Source organism: Jaculus jaculus, chromosome 10 (assembly GCF_020740685.1).
Source record: "Jaculus jaculus isolate mJacJac1 chromosome 10, mJacJac1.mat.Y.cur, whole genome shotgun sequence".
Taxonomy (NCBI): domain Eukaryota; kingdom Metazoa; phylum Chordata; class Mammalia; order Rodentia; family Dipodidae; genus Jaculus; species Jaculus jaculus.
The window spans coordinates 83,738,940-83,755,150 of record NC_059111.1 but is presented as its reverse complement, the minus strand read 5'-3'; the positions used below and the strand labels follow the sequence as shown (position 1 = coordinate 83,755,150).

The 16,211-nt window shown below is 35.3% G+C and overlaps 1 protein-coding gene across 1 annotated transcript in view; it reads left to right on the top strand.

Annotated features, from left to right (window-relative positions):
- The window catches only part of Slc13a1 (solute carrier family 13 member 1), an 86,864-nt gene extending 72,238 nt beyond the window's left edge, over nucleotides 1-14,626 (top strand). The window contains exons 11-15 of the mRNA XM_045159972.1: nucleotides 403-509; nucleotides 2,873-2,982; nucleotides 7,986-8,147; nucleotides 10,009-10,146; nucleotides 11,717-14,626. Of these exons, the coding sequence (XP_045015907.1) occupies nucleotides 403-509; nucleotides 2,873-2,982; nucleotides 7,986-8,147; nucleotides 10,009-10,146; nucleotides 11,717-11,854 (655 nt within the window). The 3' untranslated portion in view covers nucleotides 11,855-14,626. The remainder of the gene's footprint in view (nucleotides 1-402; nucleotides 510-2,872; nucleotides 2,983-7,985; nucleotides 8,148-10,008; nucleotides 10,147-11,716) is intronic.
- The last annotated feature ends 1,585 nt before the right edge of the window (nucleotides 14,627-16,211 follow it).

Below are 16,211 nucleotides of genomic sequence, written 5' to 3'. Positions count from 1 at the left end.
ACTTTGAGGTCACTCTAGCGACATTGTCTTGATGTAATTCAATAGGAGCATGTTATAAATCATTTAATTACATTGTTCAACCTCAATCCTCTGACAGAATAATTAAAAGAAATATTTCAAAGAGGAAATTGGTTAACAAATCTGAAAGTTTACCTGAAATTAAAAAGTGTCCTGTTGGCCTGCAACACCATCTGTATATGCAACATTGAAAACAGGAAGATATTAGGATAAAGGAATGCAGTTTAATTGGTTTAATTGGAAATCTATACAGCAGATTGTCCAAGTAAATAACTTATACTCTGCCACCATAACACAATGACTATTAATATAATTAATTGATATCTTAGTTCACATATGTTCTTAGTGCTATTTTTAATATATACATCTGTTGCTCTCTTGCAGATACCCTGGATTTGTTACAGATTCAACTGTTGCCTTAATTACTGGACTCCTTTTCTTTTTAATCCCAGCTAAAATATTGACCAAAACTACATCGACAGGAGAAATTGGTTAAGTATCATGTATAACTCTGATTGAATTTGACAGAAGACTAAAACAATAATAAACAAAAATTCCCTTTTTACAGTAACACTTAGAAATGAAAAAAAAAAAAATAACAACCATGCTGACTCTGGCTTAGCATACCCCACTGACACTCTGCATCCCACATAATCCCTCCAGCATATGTCTTCACCCACAGGAAGGATCTTGCAATAGATTTCTTTACACATCATTGTGAGGGCACTTCTAGGAGTGATAGGAGTTGACTTGTGATCATTCTACCTCCCCTGCTTAAATCATAGTATTAGCTCCTAAGTACACAAGACCTTAGGCATCATTGGTTCATGTTGAGCCTTTGGTAATAATTTCTGAAGATAAGAAAGGGTAAATTTCATCAGAAAGAGCTTATATAGCCTCATAGCAGTCCTAGAGGAAAAGCAAGTCAGCCCCACATAGCTGTAACATAGGTCACAATTGAAGAAAGGTATTCAATTCAAGTGTTCTCTGTACTTAAATAGGGAGAGAGAAGTGTGCACAACTGTCTGAGCACATGTTCTCCCAAAACACGTCTTACATGGGATTCATTCATGTTTGTGCTCTATACTAACAGCATGTCTTCAGGAGTTCCTTCCTATGTTATCTATGTGACACCAATGGTTTATACTCATTTACAAACAGGCTAGTAGAGTTTTCTTGAATAGGATTTGTGTGCAGTTGGACTGGAACAATTGACCTATTACATGAGATTTTCAAGGCATGATACAAGTGAGCGGTATTGTATAATAATGAAGATTTTTTGTTCTTTACTTGTGTGTGACAGATTCTGTGAGCACTGGTTCCTATGAGATCCTCAACATTGTAGCTATTGCTCTCAAAGCCCTAATGTCCAGCAGTGGCCAGTAATGAGGAATCAGCAGTTAGCTTTGACTTCTCTGTTCCTGAATCTGAATTTCCTCTCTCAGAAAGTGACACAGCTCTACCCATTGCCCTTGACATTCATTTCTTAACACATTTTCTCCCTCATACATCCATGCATCCATTGTTTTAAAATGACAGAGATGGCCTAATATTAATCTATTAAATTCTAAGTTGTACATTTCAAAGATGTTTGCATTTTGATATTATTGTGGTCTTAACCCAAGTAATCTTGGTAGCAAAATTTCAGTCATCAGTTAAAAGTTTGCTTTGGATTTAGGAAAAGGAGATTTTTTAAAAGACTTAATTATAACTTCATTATCTTATCAAATAGAAGAATTTCACTTATACACAAGAGTTAAATGAAAATAAGGTGATTTCAAATGAACATACTTAGCAACCAGTCAATGGAGAGATATTGGGAGAAATCTTGATAATTGCTTTTCATGAACATGATCATTCTTGAGAGTGACAGTTTTATGTTTGAATCTGAACTCTGAATTATCTTTTGTTAATTTTATGCATTTTTATTTATTTATTTGAGAGCAACAGACAGAGATAGAAAGAGGCAGATAGAGAGAGAGAAAGAGAATGGGTGTGCCAGGGCCTCCAGCCACTGCAAACAAACTCCAGATGTGTGTGCCCCCTTGTGCATCTGGCTAACATGGATCCTAGGGAATTGAGCCTCAAGCCAGGGTCCTTAGGGTTCACAGGCAAGTGCTTAACCACTAAGCCATCTATCCAACCGATAATTTTTTTTTAAAAGATTTTATTTATTTATTTGAGAGAGATAGAGAGAGGGAGGGGAAGAGAAAGAATGAGTATGTGTGTGCCAGGGTCTCTAGCTACTGCAAATAAATTTCAAACTTTATGAATCTGGCTTTATGTAGGTACTGAGGAATCGAACACAGGCCATCAATCTCTGCAAGCAAAGGCCTATAATCACTGAATCTTTTCTCCAGTTCCCTGGATTATCTTTAAACTAGCATCTTGTTTTCCCTTATGATGTCAAAAATTATGAAATATTTAAATCAACATTAGTAAATAATAATTAATTTTTACAATAATGCTATTGTGGAACCAAAAGTATATTATTAACATTTTATACAACAAGTTAAATATAGTGCTTTGCACTGTATTCCTTACAGTAGGAGAGTAAATTATAGAGTAGTAGAATAAATAAATTAGTTAATGCATCAAATTACCAATAATAATAATACAATTATCTAAATATGTTTCAAAATATTATCCTAAGGATTTTTCTAAGTTATAGAAGATTTTCATCATTATTATATTCCACTTAAGCTTAGTAGAACCTCAAAATTATTTTTTAATCTCCTTTTTAAAAACAAGTTATGAATATTTTAAACTTCTAGCAAGATATTTTGGATGGTGATAAAAATGTCATGATGTCATATTTTAAGCAATATTTTCCTGTTGGACTTTTGTTTTGCAGTTGCTTTTGATTACTCTCCACTGATTACTTGGAAAGAATTTCAGTCATTCATGCCCTGGGATATAGCCATTCTTGTTGGTGGTGGCTTTGCCCTGGCAGATGGCTGTCAGGTAATACTCAGTGTATACAATATTAGTGATGGTTTATACTGTTGTACATAAGAATACAGAGACAGAGCTTGAGAGTTTGTTTAGTGGTTAAGGCACTTGCCTGTGCAGCTTAAGAACCCAGGTTTGATTCTCCAGGTCCCATGTAAGCCAGACACACATGATGGCACATGCCTCTGGAGTTTGTTTGCAATGGCTACAGGCCCTGGCATGCCCATTGTCTCTTTTTCTTTCCCTCTCTTTGTCTTTAATAAATAAATTAAACTAAATTTAAAAAAAAAGAATATAGAGACAGTTAAACTTTGGTATGTACCTCTTTATCCTATTGTTTTGATAGAGATTTCAATAGCTATGCAATGAGTATACCACACAGATGAGGTGATGATTTTTAGTGATTTTAAAAAGTTTTCATTGACAACCTCTATACACATAGACAATATAACATGAAGAGTCTTTAAAGGCTGAATGCATAAACATAAATTTTATGGTGGTGTAGCATGCCAAAATAAATAATGCAAAAAGGAATAAAATTCTTAATTCATGAAATAGTATTCGAAGTGTAGCTTCATAAGGCAAAGGCTTGTAGAGAAAATAATCTATAAATTGATGCCTAATGGACCATGACCTGTGTTTGTTCATTTGTACCTTTACCTTATCTCATAAGGAATTTGAGTGGCTCTTGGGTTTCAGTGTGCCATGATTTTAATGTTGGCAAAAAAGGAGAATTAAGAAAAAACAATATTAACATTAATGCATTAAATCAATGTCTAGTGAATGAAGTGCAGAGCAAATTTAATATATCTATTATGGCCATTTTAGGAGAAAGTAAAAACTCCATGAGGCAGACAATTGGCTAGTTCTTTGACATCCAGTTGACATCAAGCAGTCATCCTGGAAGGCTCTTGTCCTTTGTCATTTCCATGGTCATTACAGGTTTGCTAGAAGAAAATTATCTTCTCTAAAACCCCCATCAAGTATGTTACTCTTAGTCTACTGAAACACAACTCATTTCTGGATTTTATAGTTTTTTGTGAAGTGTTAAAAGCTTATTGCTGTTCCATTTCCTTATCAATTATCCAATCCAGAGAGTGGGAGGAGAAGTATTATATCATTTTCTTTGTCTTCTAAGAAGTTAAGACTTTCAGACTTCTCAAGACAAATCACTGTCTCTTCTCTCATCTTAACCTGTTGGCAAACTGTTTTCTGCTTCTACCTTTATTGCCAATTTTCTGCATAGTATTTATATACTGAGCTTTAGCAAGAGGATTTAGTAATAGCTGTAAGTCTTAGAAATTGTCTCAATTCTGAAAGCCTTCTACAAGACTATTTTAGATTTAGATTTAGCTTGCCTCATAGACCATCCAAACAGAAATGGGACAATAGCAATTTTCTTTTCCATTTCAGCAGTAGTGAGATCTGAATTCTCAGAGAAAGTAACTTCCATTTCTATAACTGCTGATGTGAAGTGTGAGGAAATCAGAAAGTCTGGCACTGGTACAAATTTTGCTCATCTCTCTTCCTTAGAATATCTGTCTAGACTGTACCCTAGACACAGTGGCTTTGAAAGCATCGACCAGACCTTAGAACAGCAAAATCTGAGGAAATGAAAAGTGTGGATTGAATCTGATGCACTTGGCTGTATCAGTGGAAGAGTTAGGAAAATCTTGGAGGGATATCTAATTTGTTATAACAGTCCTGATAATCTTAATCAGCATTTTGTAAGACTGCCCAGAAAATCCTACCTCTAAATGGCCAATTTTAGGTTAAGAGCTTTACAAAATATGACTGTGAGAAAATATGCCTTTGGAAACTGATTTTAAAAATATTTTGAGATAATTGGGTAAAAGTTTGTACAACATTATAATTTGTCTGACAATTATCCCAAACCAGATTAATATAGAAGAGTGATATCAGTTACATATAACTTACTTCATGCTCTTAATGCTCTCTTTAATGTCCCAAATTTGATTCAACATGGTTGATGTCTCATAAGACAGTAGACATTGTTCAATTCTTATCACTAATTACTTCATTTTTCAACACATTCTACCAAAGTTTCTCTCTAAGGTAAAACTTCAGAACTAAACACTTTTTTCAACCACTAAACTGACCAGAGAAGAACAAAATAGGTATCAATCTGCAAAGATTAAAATAAAACACTATATGCCAAGACAAGTGAGGGGTAATTGACCTCATATAAATATAAGAAACTGCGAAAGATGAAATATATAGGCCAGTAAATTGGAAGAATAAATAAGAAATAAGGTGCTATAACCATAAGATTCTACAAGGGCTCATGAACTGGAATCAGAGATGCTATCATAAGTACTATGAAAGCCAAAACTGAGTATTATGGATTATTTAAAAAGCGGATAAAGGGCTTTGGTCCACTCAAAGACTGTTTCCTGTTCTGCGTAGCAGGGAAGTTGTTCCTTCTCTTTCCTGAAGTTTATAAGAAAACTGAACTTATGAGTTATTGGTTTATGGCTCAGCCTCTAGCAATAAAGTCTTCCCTTCAATTATCCTTACCTGGCACGAGGAGCTTCTAATCATTATAATATGATATCTCATGGAAAATGAATAGGTAGTCAAGAATTACCAAACTATTGGAAAAGTCTCACATATGATAACCAAGGAGAGAAAAATAAAATAATATAAACACAAAACAAAAGTAAAAACAGAAAGAGTCAGGCATGGTGGTGCACACCTTTAATCTCAGCAATTGGGAGGCAGAGGAAGGAGGATTGCCATGAGTTCGAGGCCACCTGAGGCTACATAGTAAATTCCAGACCAGCTTGGGCTAGAGTGAGACCCTACCTCAAAAAACAAACAACAGCCGGGCGTGGTGGTGCACGCCTTTAATCCCAGCACTGGGGAGGCAGAGGTAGGAGGATTGCCATGAGTTCAAGGCCACCCTGAGACTACAGAGTTAATTCCAGGTCAGCCTGGACCAGAGTGAGACCCTACCTCAAAAACACCAAAACAAACAAACAAACAGCAAAAAAAAAAAAAAAAAAAAAAACAGAAAAAAGAAAAGAAAATTTATGAAGCAAAAGAAGTTTTAGAATTCATTGATGCTTCAAAAATGATCTTGGAAATATTAAATTATTAAAGGAATGACAAATATTAAATAAATACATGAAACTAAACAACATTGTTTTACAGAAGAAATATGCATAAAAGAGTCAATAAAGATTATGAATATGCTAGCAAAATTTAAAAATGTAGCTTTCATAAAAGGTGAAGTATGAGCATATCCCAGAAATAAAACAAAACCATAAAGGAAATAAATATTTAAAAAGAGTTGAGAAAACCAGAATACTAATCAAAAAATGCCTACAAATATTTTCAGAAAAGAAATACTTTTTAAGATTTTATTTTTATTTGTTTATTAGAAACAGAGAGAAAGGGAGGGAGAGAGAGAGAGAGAGAGCGAGAATGGGCACACCAGGGCCTCCAGCCACTGCAACCAAACCCCAGATGTGTGCACCCCCTTGTGCATCTGGCTTACATGGGACCTGGAGAATCAAACCTGGGTCCTTACGCTTCACAGGTATGCGCCTTAACCACTAAGCCATCTCTCCAGTCCCCAGAAAACAATTTTAAATAGATAGTAAGGATGTGACTTTAAAATCATATTAATATTTTCTTAGAAATGAAGTCTATGAGATTCTACATAGAGAGCTACTGAGAGCTCAGTACCAATACAGGCCATGTAGAATTGCAGAACTTTGACATGTGATAGGGACACAATGGCCTCCACATGGTGCAATTCTTTCTACCTCAATCATATTTATATGTTCTGTGATGAACTGTACCTCATACAGTAGTCTTTATCCTTCTAAAAGCTGAAGATAATAATAATTGCAGTAGTAGTAGTAGTAGTAGCAGCCACAGCTGGGACCCCCATCTTTAATGTTTGTACTAACTGTTGAGCTAAAAGTTAAAATGCTGTAGTAGCAAAATAATGTGACAAGAAAGTAAAAAGCGTTTTTAGACAGAAAATGGAAACACCTCCTAAATCTCATCCTCCATCTTCCAGTTCTCAGGAAGTTATCAAGAGTGGGCTCCCCAAGTCAGTGAGGTAAAGGATTATCACAAAGAGAGATGGAAATTCAGAACCACAAAGAGGGTCCCCAGAACAACAATAGTTGAGTGAGTAGATTTAGTAGATCTAGTTCAGATGGAGCAGGAGGAATGAATATCTCAGGATAGATCTTCATTTTCTTGAAGAAACCCAGATGAAAACCCCTATCACTTGGAGTGTTTGCCTGTTTGTTTACAAGGGCTTCAGTTATTTTGGAGAGTGTGATGAGTGAGTGACAGATATTTAGAAAGCTAAGCAAATAGGATTGTGGCAATTATTTCTTGGGACAACAAAGAAGAAAAGTAAATATAATCATAGAATGCCAAGTGACTTTGCTATGAATAATATTTATATGATCCTAGTGATAAACATTAAATATTTATTTAACTAAAAGTGTTGGTAATGGGTATTGGGAAATGGTAGGATAGGAGATACATGTATGGTAGATGGCTTAAGAAAACTAAGTCCTGATATTACATATTAGAAAGTCAAAGAATAATGTATCAATTTGAGAATTTAGAAAAAGCATAATTGTTAAATTATTCTGAAAGATAATTATACTAATATCTAAATATAACCACATATAGTTAATATGAGTAAATTGTTCCCTGTGGGTAATATAATGAAGGAGTTAGGAGAGTGAACCAGAAGAGCTATTCTTTTCTTAAAGTCCTACATGACTTAAGACATCCACATATGGTAATCACATAAAATTAAAGTTCCAGCTTCCTAAAGCATGTTGATATTGTTGAAATAGAGGGGTATAGTTCTTCCACACTAAGGCCACCAGATTTACCAAACCACAAAATATGGGAAATTATATTTCAGAAACTACGAATTATTCATGATTTTATGTGTTTAAACAGTAACTGATTAAAATGATTATTAGTGAATAAGTGTCAAAATTCTGTTTTTGTAGGTATCAGGACTGTCTATCTGGATAGGAAATAAATTATCTCCCTTAGGTTCCCTGCCATTGTGGCTCATCATCCTGATATCCTCTTTGATTGTCACATCTCTGACAGAGGTAGCCAGCAACCCAGCTACCATCACCATCCTTCTCCCTATATTGTCTCCATTGGTGAGTATCCCTATATCCCATATAAGCTCTCTTCATCCAAAGAGTAATGTTTTCTGAACATTGGAGTGCTAACTCTCATCATCTAGTATAGGATTGCTTTTGGTCTACATGTGCCTCCTATAAGCAACTTATATGGCCTTTGAGTGACAGAGAAAGAGGCTGATAGAGAGAAAGAGAGAGAATGGGTGTGCCAGGGCTTCCAGCCACTGCAAACGAACTCCAGATGCATGCGCCCCTTTGTGCATCTGGCTAACGTGGGTCCTGGGGAATCGAGCCTCAAACCGGGGTCCTTAGACTTCACAGGCAAGCGCTTAACTGCTAAGCCATCTCTCCAGCCCATATGGCCTTTTTGTGTGTGTGTGTTAATACTTTTGCAAGTGACCCTGACTCAAGAGAACTACTTTTCATGTTCACATAGCATAACCTTCAGTACATATATTATCTTCTCTTTGATCACACTTTTTTGTTAATTTTTGATAATAAATGGAAAGGTTGATTTCAGATCCAAGACGGGACTCAGCATTTCATGGAAGTCTTAGTATCTATATCTTGAACACTGTCACTTCTCCCTTGAGACCTTTGTCCTGAATTTCTGAGAACTGCTTCCTGAAGACCTGTGCAGATGAGTGAGAAAGTAGGCTTAACCTTGAAGCTGAACTATCTTGAGCATAGTTCTCTACTGCACAGGGAAGAATAAGCAGTAAGCAATAGGCTTGCTAAGAGAGGGAAATTCTTCCTTTTCCCCACCTAGCCAGCAATTCTAAGAAACAGGTTTAAGTCAAATGTTTCTTGACATAGATGGAGTAGTTGGTGAGAAAAAAGCAGTTCAAGAAAGAAGATTCTGCAGCTGCTGATTTAAATTAGAAAAGAAAATGTGGGGCTGGAGAGATGGCTTAGTGGTTAAGCACTTGCCTGTGAAGCCTAAGGACCCCGGTTTGAGGCTCGGTTCCCCAGGACCCACGTTAGCCAGATGCACAAGGGGGCGCACACATTTGGAAATCATCTGCAGTGGCTGGAAGCCCTGGCGAGCCCATTCTCTCTCTCTGTGTCTCTTTCTCTGTCTGTCACTCTCAAATAAATAAATAAAAATAAACCAAAAAAAATTTTTAAAAAAGAAAAGAAAAAGAAAATGTGGTCTGTTTGTAGTCAAGCAATTATTGGTAAAATATTTGGCTCTTGTTTTTCTTCTTTTATTTCTTGCAATGATACAGCTAGGAAATTATGTGATGAATTCAATATAGCAGCAAGGTGTCTTCTGTAATGATCTCTGTGAAGTTCTTAAATTTGTCATAGAAGCAGTAGAGTGAGTGATATATATTCAGAAGCTTAGAGTACAGGAACCTGACACCTTCCTTGTTCTTACCTGTTCTGCAGAAGCATACCTGGCCAGGGTACTTTGGCCTTCACTGCCCTCATCTGTTATTTGGGGTGATAATAGCCATTTTGTAACATTGTAAAAAATTAAATATATACATATGTGCAAAGATATTTTGGCTATTCTACCACATATATATATATATATATATATATATATATATATATATATATATATATATGTATATTAGCACAGTACCATAGTATGTAATGAATAACTGCTGTCTTATTTCATTTCTGGAATAAATGTTTTTGTTTTTGTTTTTGTTTTCTATAAGGCTTATATAGACATCAATAGCCATATAAATAACAATAAGGACACTTTTTTAAAAACTACTGTTAAGTTTATGCAATCACTTGTGCATATAATTTTATGTCATCAGGCTTCAACCTGACTTTGAAAAAATATATAATAAATTTGTTCACCTGTATGTCTGATGCCCACCCTCAACATTTTACTTTACCTTCTTTTAATCTTATATGACAGGCCGAAGCCATTCATGTGAACCCCCTTCGTATTTTGTTGCCTTCCACCCTCTGTACTTCATTTGCATTCCTTTTACCTGTTGCAAATCCACCCAATGCTATTGTATTTTCATACGGCCATCTGAAAGTCATTGACATGGTAAGTTTGTTGAGAGAAGGCTATGAGAGCCAGTATGTACTTCCCACCATGTGATACCTCCATTCTCATACCCTAATCAACCACCAAGAAATGGAATTGGATCTCTGTTTTGGAAGATGTGTATGAGACTGGTCATACAATTATGTTTATGAATTGAATATGCCATCAGAATTTTTAGTCAAAAATACAGATAATGGATGAATAAGCATTGGTCTAAGAGAAAGAAGAGTGTAGCATTGCTCATGACAACAGCTTAAACTTATGTCAAGATCCGAATACAACCTAACCAAGGTAAACAGAAGAACAGAGTTAGTAAAAAAAAAAAAAAAAAAAAAAAAAATTTAGCAATCCAAGCAGAGCTATGGCTTGCTATGGCAACTATTTATGCAAAATTATCTCTGATGAAAGGATTGGGCTCCATGCCTAAGAAAATGTGCTTTATTTGAATACTGCCATGAGTGAGAAATAAAGAAAAATTCACACATGATAGAAAATTTCTTCCAAGTATAAAAATAATGGTGGTTAAGAACTGACTTGAGCATATTGTAGTCCTAACCCAATCTCATCCCTAACTTCCAAACCAATCCAAACAAGAATGTAATCAAAGTAAATTCAATGAGTTTGCTATGCAAATGAAATTGCAAGTCCCAGCTCCTCTTCCCACCCAGATTGTTGTTCCCAAATCTCTGCCACATTAAAATTCTGGAAATGTTTCTATATCCCTCTGGCAAAAAAGCATGTGTTTAATACAATATACATTATACATGTGTACTTAAAAAGAGAATTGTGAAATAAGTGAGTGGCTTGTGTGGATAAAGACAAGGACCGCTATTATTATCATTTCTTGATACCTACCCCCTCCTTGTTTTAGAAGTCCATGTACTAATACAAAGAATTCAAGATTGGAAAAGTAAATAAGGGACCATATAGTTAATATTTCAGGCTATATAAGCCATAGATAGTTATTTTTCCTACTATATCATAAAAGCAAGTAAAGACAAGATGTAAGTAAATGTGCACCATTATGGTAAAAAAAAAAAAAAACTGTAATAACAAAACAGAGTAACAGAAGTTAAGTTAATTCTCCTTTTGTATAGAATGCAATTTTGAGGTTGATGCATACCATAATTTTCACATGATATTTTTAAAAATGGGAACACTAAGAAAGATGAATAAAAGCAGTAGTAGGGAATTTAAATGAAAGAATAAATTAATATTGAGTGAACATGGAGAATGAAGTCATATAGACTGCTAAACTTATCTACTGAAATACAAGACTGAAGAAAACGCAAATTTCATTTTGACATGTAAGGGCAGATTTTAAGGGACTTTGTCTCATTAGAATGACTCAAGCACATTACCAAGAGAAACCTCTGAAACTATACAGATGATAGTGAGAGACCAATTCTCTGTGGACATGAGGGGAGAAAAGCCTCTGGCTTATGAATAACAATTTATGCTAATCATAAGATGAATGCAAATCGGGGAGTATGTCTTACGTAACAGTGTTCTGATTAGTCTGTAGAATTTCTCTTGGGGAGACTGATATTGGTCCTCTTTCTTGTTCAAGGTTAAAGCTGGACTTGGTGTAAACATTTTGGGTGTTGCCGTGGTGATGCTCGCCATCTTCACCTGGATTGAACCCATGTTTGACCTCTCCACCTATCCTCACTGGGCTCCTGAAATTGTTAATCAGACAATGCCTTAACACACACAAAATTTCTAACAATTTCATGGTGACTTTTGAAGATCACTCAGAATTCACTTTAAGATGAGGCTGTTTATAACTTAAATTAGTCATGTAGCCACTGAATTACAGAAAACACCCCAAACCTGTCATGTCACACGGAGTCCATATTTCCTTTGAAATGCAACCAAAAATTTTCCACATGCTTTTGACGAGAAGCCTAGAGTAGGGATTTTGACCTTGGATAATTTATAAAGACCTTCAAAGAATTTAGGCCACTTGCTTCGTCATATAGTTGCAGTTCAGTGTCACATTTCCAACATTAATTTATTAGCTCAGAACCTTCCTGTGAAAATAGAAACAGAAAATAAAATGTGCAAGTTAATGAGGGACTTGGATAAATCATCTGTATAACCTTCTGTAAGGGAATTTGCTGAAAAACAAAAAAATGGTCAACTGGTGGGACAGAAAGCAAGTTTAATTTAAAGGCAATATGTATTTGCTCACTTAAAAAGGTCAATTGTATCATTATTAAGATATATACATATGTGTATAGACACATACACACATATATAGTATAAATCTAATTCAAAGTAGTATTTATTCCAAAATTATGGATGAGCCCATTCAATAAGAAAAAAAACACATAAGAAGGATTAATTTCTACTTATCCATACAAATAGACTAGTCTTTCATACTTTTATAATCCCTATACTGAGAAATATATTTTATATACCTATGGATAAGCTGTCTATGATCTTTACTGATTACACAGTATAGTTAGAAAAGTTAAGCATCTAAATTATTACCAAACTTATGTAATGTACAACTTTGAATGGTTATTCTAGAAAAGCATAATGTGTGATAAAAGGAGACAAAAATTTCAAGGAGTTATTATCACTGTCTATGGAAATAAAAAAAAATCCATAGTTCTGTTATATCAAAATTGAAGTGAAAGCCAGGTGTGGTGGCACACGCCTTTAATCCCAGCACTCAGGAGGCAGAGGTAGGAGGATTGCCATGAGTTCAAGGCCAGCCTGAGACTACATAGTGAAGTCCAGGTCAGCCTGGACTAGAGTAATACCCTACCTTGAAAAAATAATTGGTGTGAAACGCAAAGAGGGTATAAACGAATGAAAAGTTCAAATTATACAGACTCACAAAAAAGAAAAGAAAAAAATTATCATCAAAGATATAAGAAAAACAAACCAAAACATCCATTCAAGATTGAAAAGAGTAAGGTCTATTGGCATTCCAAAATTAGACTGGCAAAATTTACAATCACAAACAAAGTAAGGGCTGGAGAGATGGCTTAGTAGTTAAGGTGCTTACCCAAAAAGCATAAGGACTCAGATTTGATTTCCCAGGACCCACATAAGCCAGATACACAAGAGGGAACACACATCTGGATTTCATTTGCAGCAGCTGTAGGCCCTGGCGTGCCCATTCTCTCCCTCTCTCTCTCCCTCATTTATCTGTCCCTTTCTATCTCAAATAAATAAATAAAATATTTTAAAATGATGTGTACCATCAGGAAAAGATAAAGATGTTATATCATGAAATTTGCATAGTAAAAATATGACGGATGACAAGATTAAACAAAAATACCTTTACAATTTTTAATCTTCATAAGCACCTTCCTAGATGTTAGAAATATGGCTTGGTATTTTCCTAATGAGATTATCTAAATTTTTTCCTTAAATTAACTTCAGACTTCTTAATCATTTTTTCAAAGGAAAACTTGTTCATTTAAAATTTAATGTATAATACCTCTACATTGTGAAACTTACCTGTGTTCATCTTATGCATTAATTGCTTTCTGTACTATATGCTACACAAATACTTATGATGTCACACATTGATTACATTTCTAGTCATTCAGTTTATCACTGCTGAATGATATTATATGATGGTTACATTTTCATTATGAAAAATAGTATAACTTTTCATATTATGAGCAGTTAAGTTTTAGTCTCAAGGAAATGATATCAACATTTCAGCTTGAATAATTTTAATGTATTGCTTCCTGCAGCTTCCAGCTAAATGAGGAAAGTGATACTTAGTGAAAATCTGTTTAATTGAGCCGTCTAGTTCTCTTGCTATATCTTTATGTCTTGTTGATATATCACAACTGACTTACTCCTCATATTTATCCCCTTCACCTCAGAGTTTTCAGGCACTGCACTTCCGAGAGTTACACAATGCGCCTTTGAAAGTTTCTAAAAGACAATCTTACACAGATGATGAAACAAATCTTTGTCCTCCCACTCCATGGTAGACAGTGATTCTGCTATTATCCTGAACATTGCTTAAAGGTTAACTAGAAATCCTTGTCACTTTAAATTCCAGTATCTTACTTAGGAGCAGAACTTGTCTGGATAATTGTGCCAATTTCTCTAACTGCTTGTTCACTGTTAACTGGCAAATATGTGTCCTTCACTCACTGTCTCAAGAATTCAGACTTCCTTTCTCTCTGATACATGTTCTTGGTATCATCTCTCAACTTAATAACTGCACCCATGTTCTTTGCTTTTCAACCTGGGAGATGGGAAAGTTACACTTGAAAGCCAAAGCTACTAATTAACAAGACTGAGACAATTCACAAAACTTATCATGCCTCCCTGACTGCATCCCAACATGATTCGTGTATGTATTTCTCTATTTTTACCACAGAAAAATATTTTATTATAACCTTTGTGATGATTTTTTTCTGAAAATGTACTGTTTCTTTGAGAACTATTACCTTTACTTGAATATGCAGGTTTTATGAAATTAAATGTTCCCACTCCCTTACTTGATGGAACTTGGATTATACTAGGAATGAAAGAATGAAAACCAAGCAAGAGGACCAGATTTTACTATTGGAACATAATCTTAAAAGGAAATTATTCACTTGTTCTTTACTCCAGGGCAGCCCTAGCCATCTTATTCCTAGATGAATAGCTTCAATTCAGCTACATAAGTTATGAACAATGCAAGTTTCTAAAACATAAAACACAGGTAGCAATGGTTGCAGTAGCATATAGACAGAAATTAAAAGAATTTTCCAAATATGAGAACCTTTATTTGTCTGGAAACAAGACATAGGTATGTAAGGATATGTTTTTCTCTGTGAGGAGGGTGTTATTCATTTGTTTGCTTTGCTTTACTTTTTTTCTTTTTCTTTCTTTTTTTTTTTTTTTTGCGGTAGTCAGCTCCTAAATCAGATACTCAGGCGTGCTAATAGTTAGGCACTCAACCATTAATACACATTCTCAGTACAAGACATAGATATTACTAGAAGAAAGAAGATGGTGAGGAGGAAGAGGAAGTAAGGAAGAAAGTTCTTTCTTCATTGATGGCATAATGGTATAAATAAAAGAGAAAAAAGTCTTTGGAGGCCAAATAATAGAAATTTTGTTCAATGCATATCTGTTTGCCAGAAACCAATAGGAATTCTCAACGCAGAAAGATAAAGCATAGAAATCATGGTGAAGAATCCATCATTTAAACAAGAACTGAAGGCAATGACCACTAGTCCCTACATGTCTTAAAGCTCCTTCTTAATAAGAACAAGGGGATAGAGTTTAGTTGCAAAGCTAAGATCTATTACATATAGGGGTAGACTAGGGGCTGCGTTAGTTACTTTGTTACTATTTTGTTGGTGGTGGTGTGACAAAATACTTGAAAAGCTTGAGAAAAGCAATAGGGAGGAAGGGTTTATTTTGGCTCCCAGTTCATCATGAGCAGAAGGGCACAGAGGCAGTGGGAAGGGCTCTGGTCTGCAGTGGGGAAACAGAGAACATGGTCTGATCTGCATAGCTTTCTCCTTTCTGTTCAGTGCAGGACCCCAGCCACTGTGATGGTGCCATGAACAGTTAAGATGGGTAGTCACACCTCAATTTATTTAATCTAGAAACTTCATCAGCAACAGACATGCCCATGGATTTATCTCCTAGGTGATCCTGTCAAGCTGACAATATTAATTATCACATTGGCCAAGAGTTAGATCCCACAGGCCAATGCCCACTTGTAAATTTGTTTTTTGTGGGTTTTTTTTCATATTTTTACTATTAGATGTAGACATGTTGTATATGTAAACATCACATGTTGATATCATCCTTTCCCTCCTCCCTGCCCCTTTCTTGAAGAGGCCTTCCTCATTGGTAATACAACCCTATGGGGATTGTGGGTCATGCATTATGGGGGAGAGGCAATGTCTGTGCAAAATGTCCCAACTTGTGGTTCTAACAATCTTTCTGCCTCCTCTTCCACAAAATTCCCTGGACCATGCTGAGAGTATTTTAAGTCTATTTCAGTGATGGGCACTTAGGAGCATATGTAGATGTCTGGTTTGGTAGGTGTTCAGCGTCCTCAGTATCTTTCTCCATCACCCTTG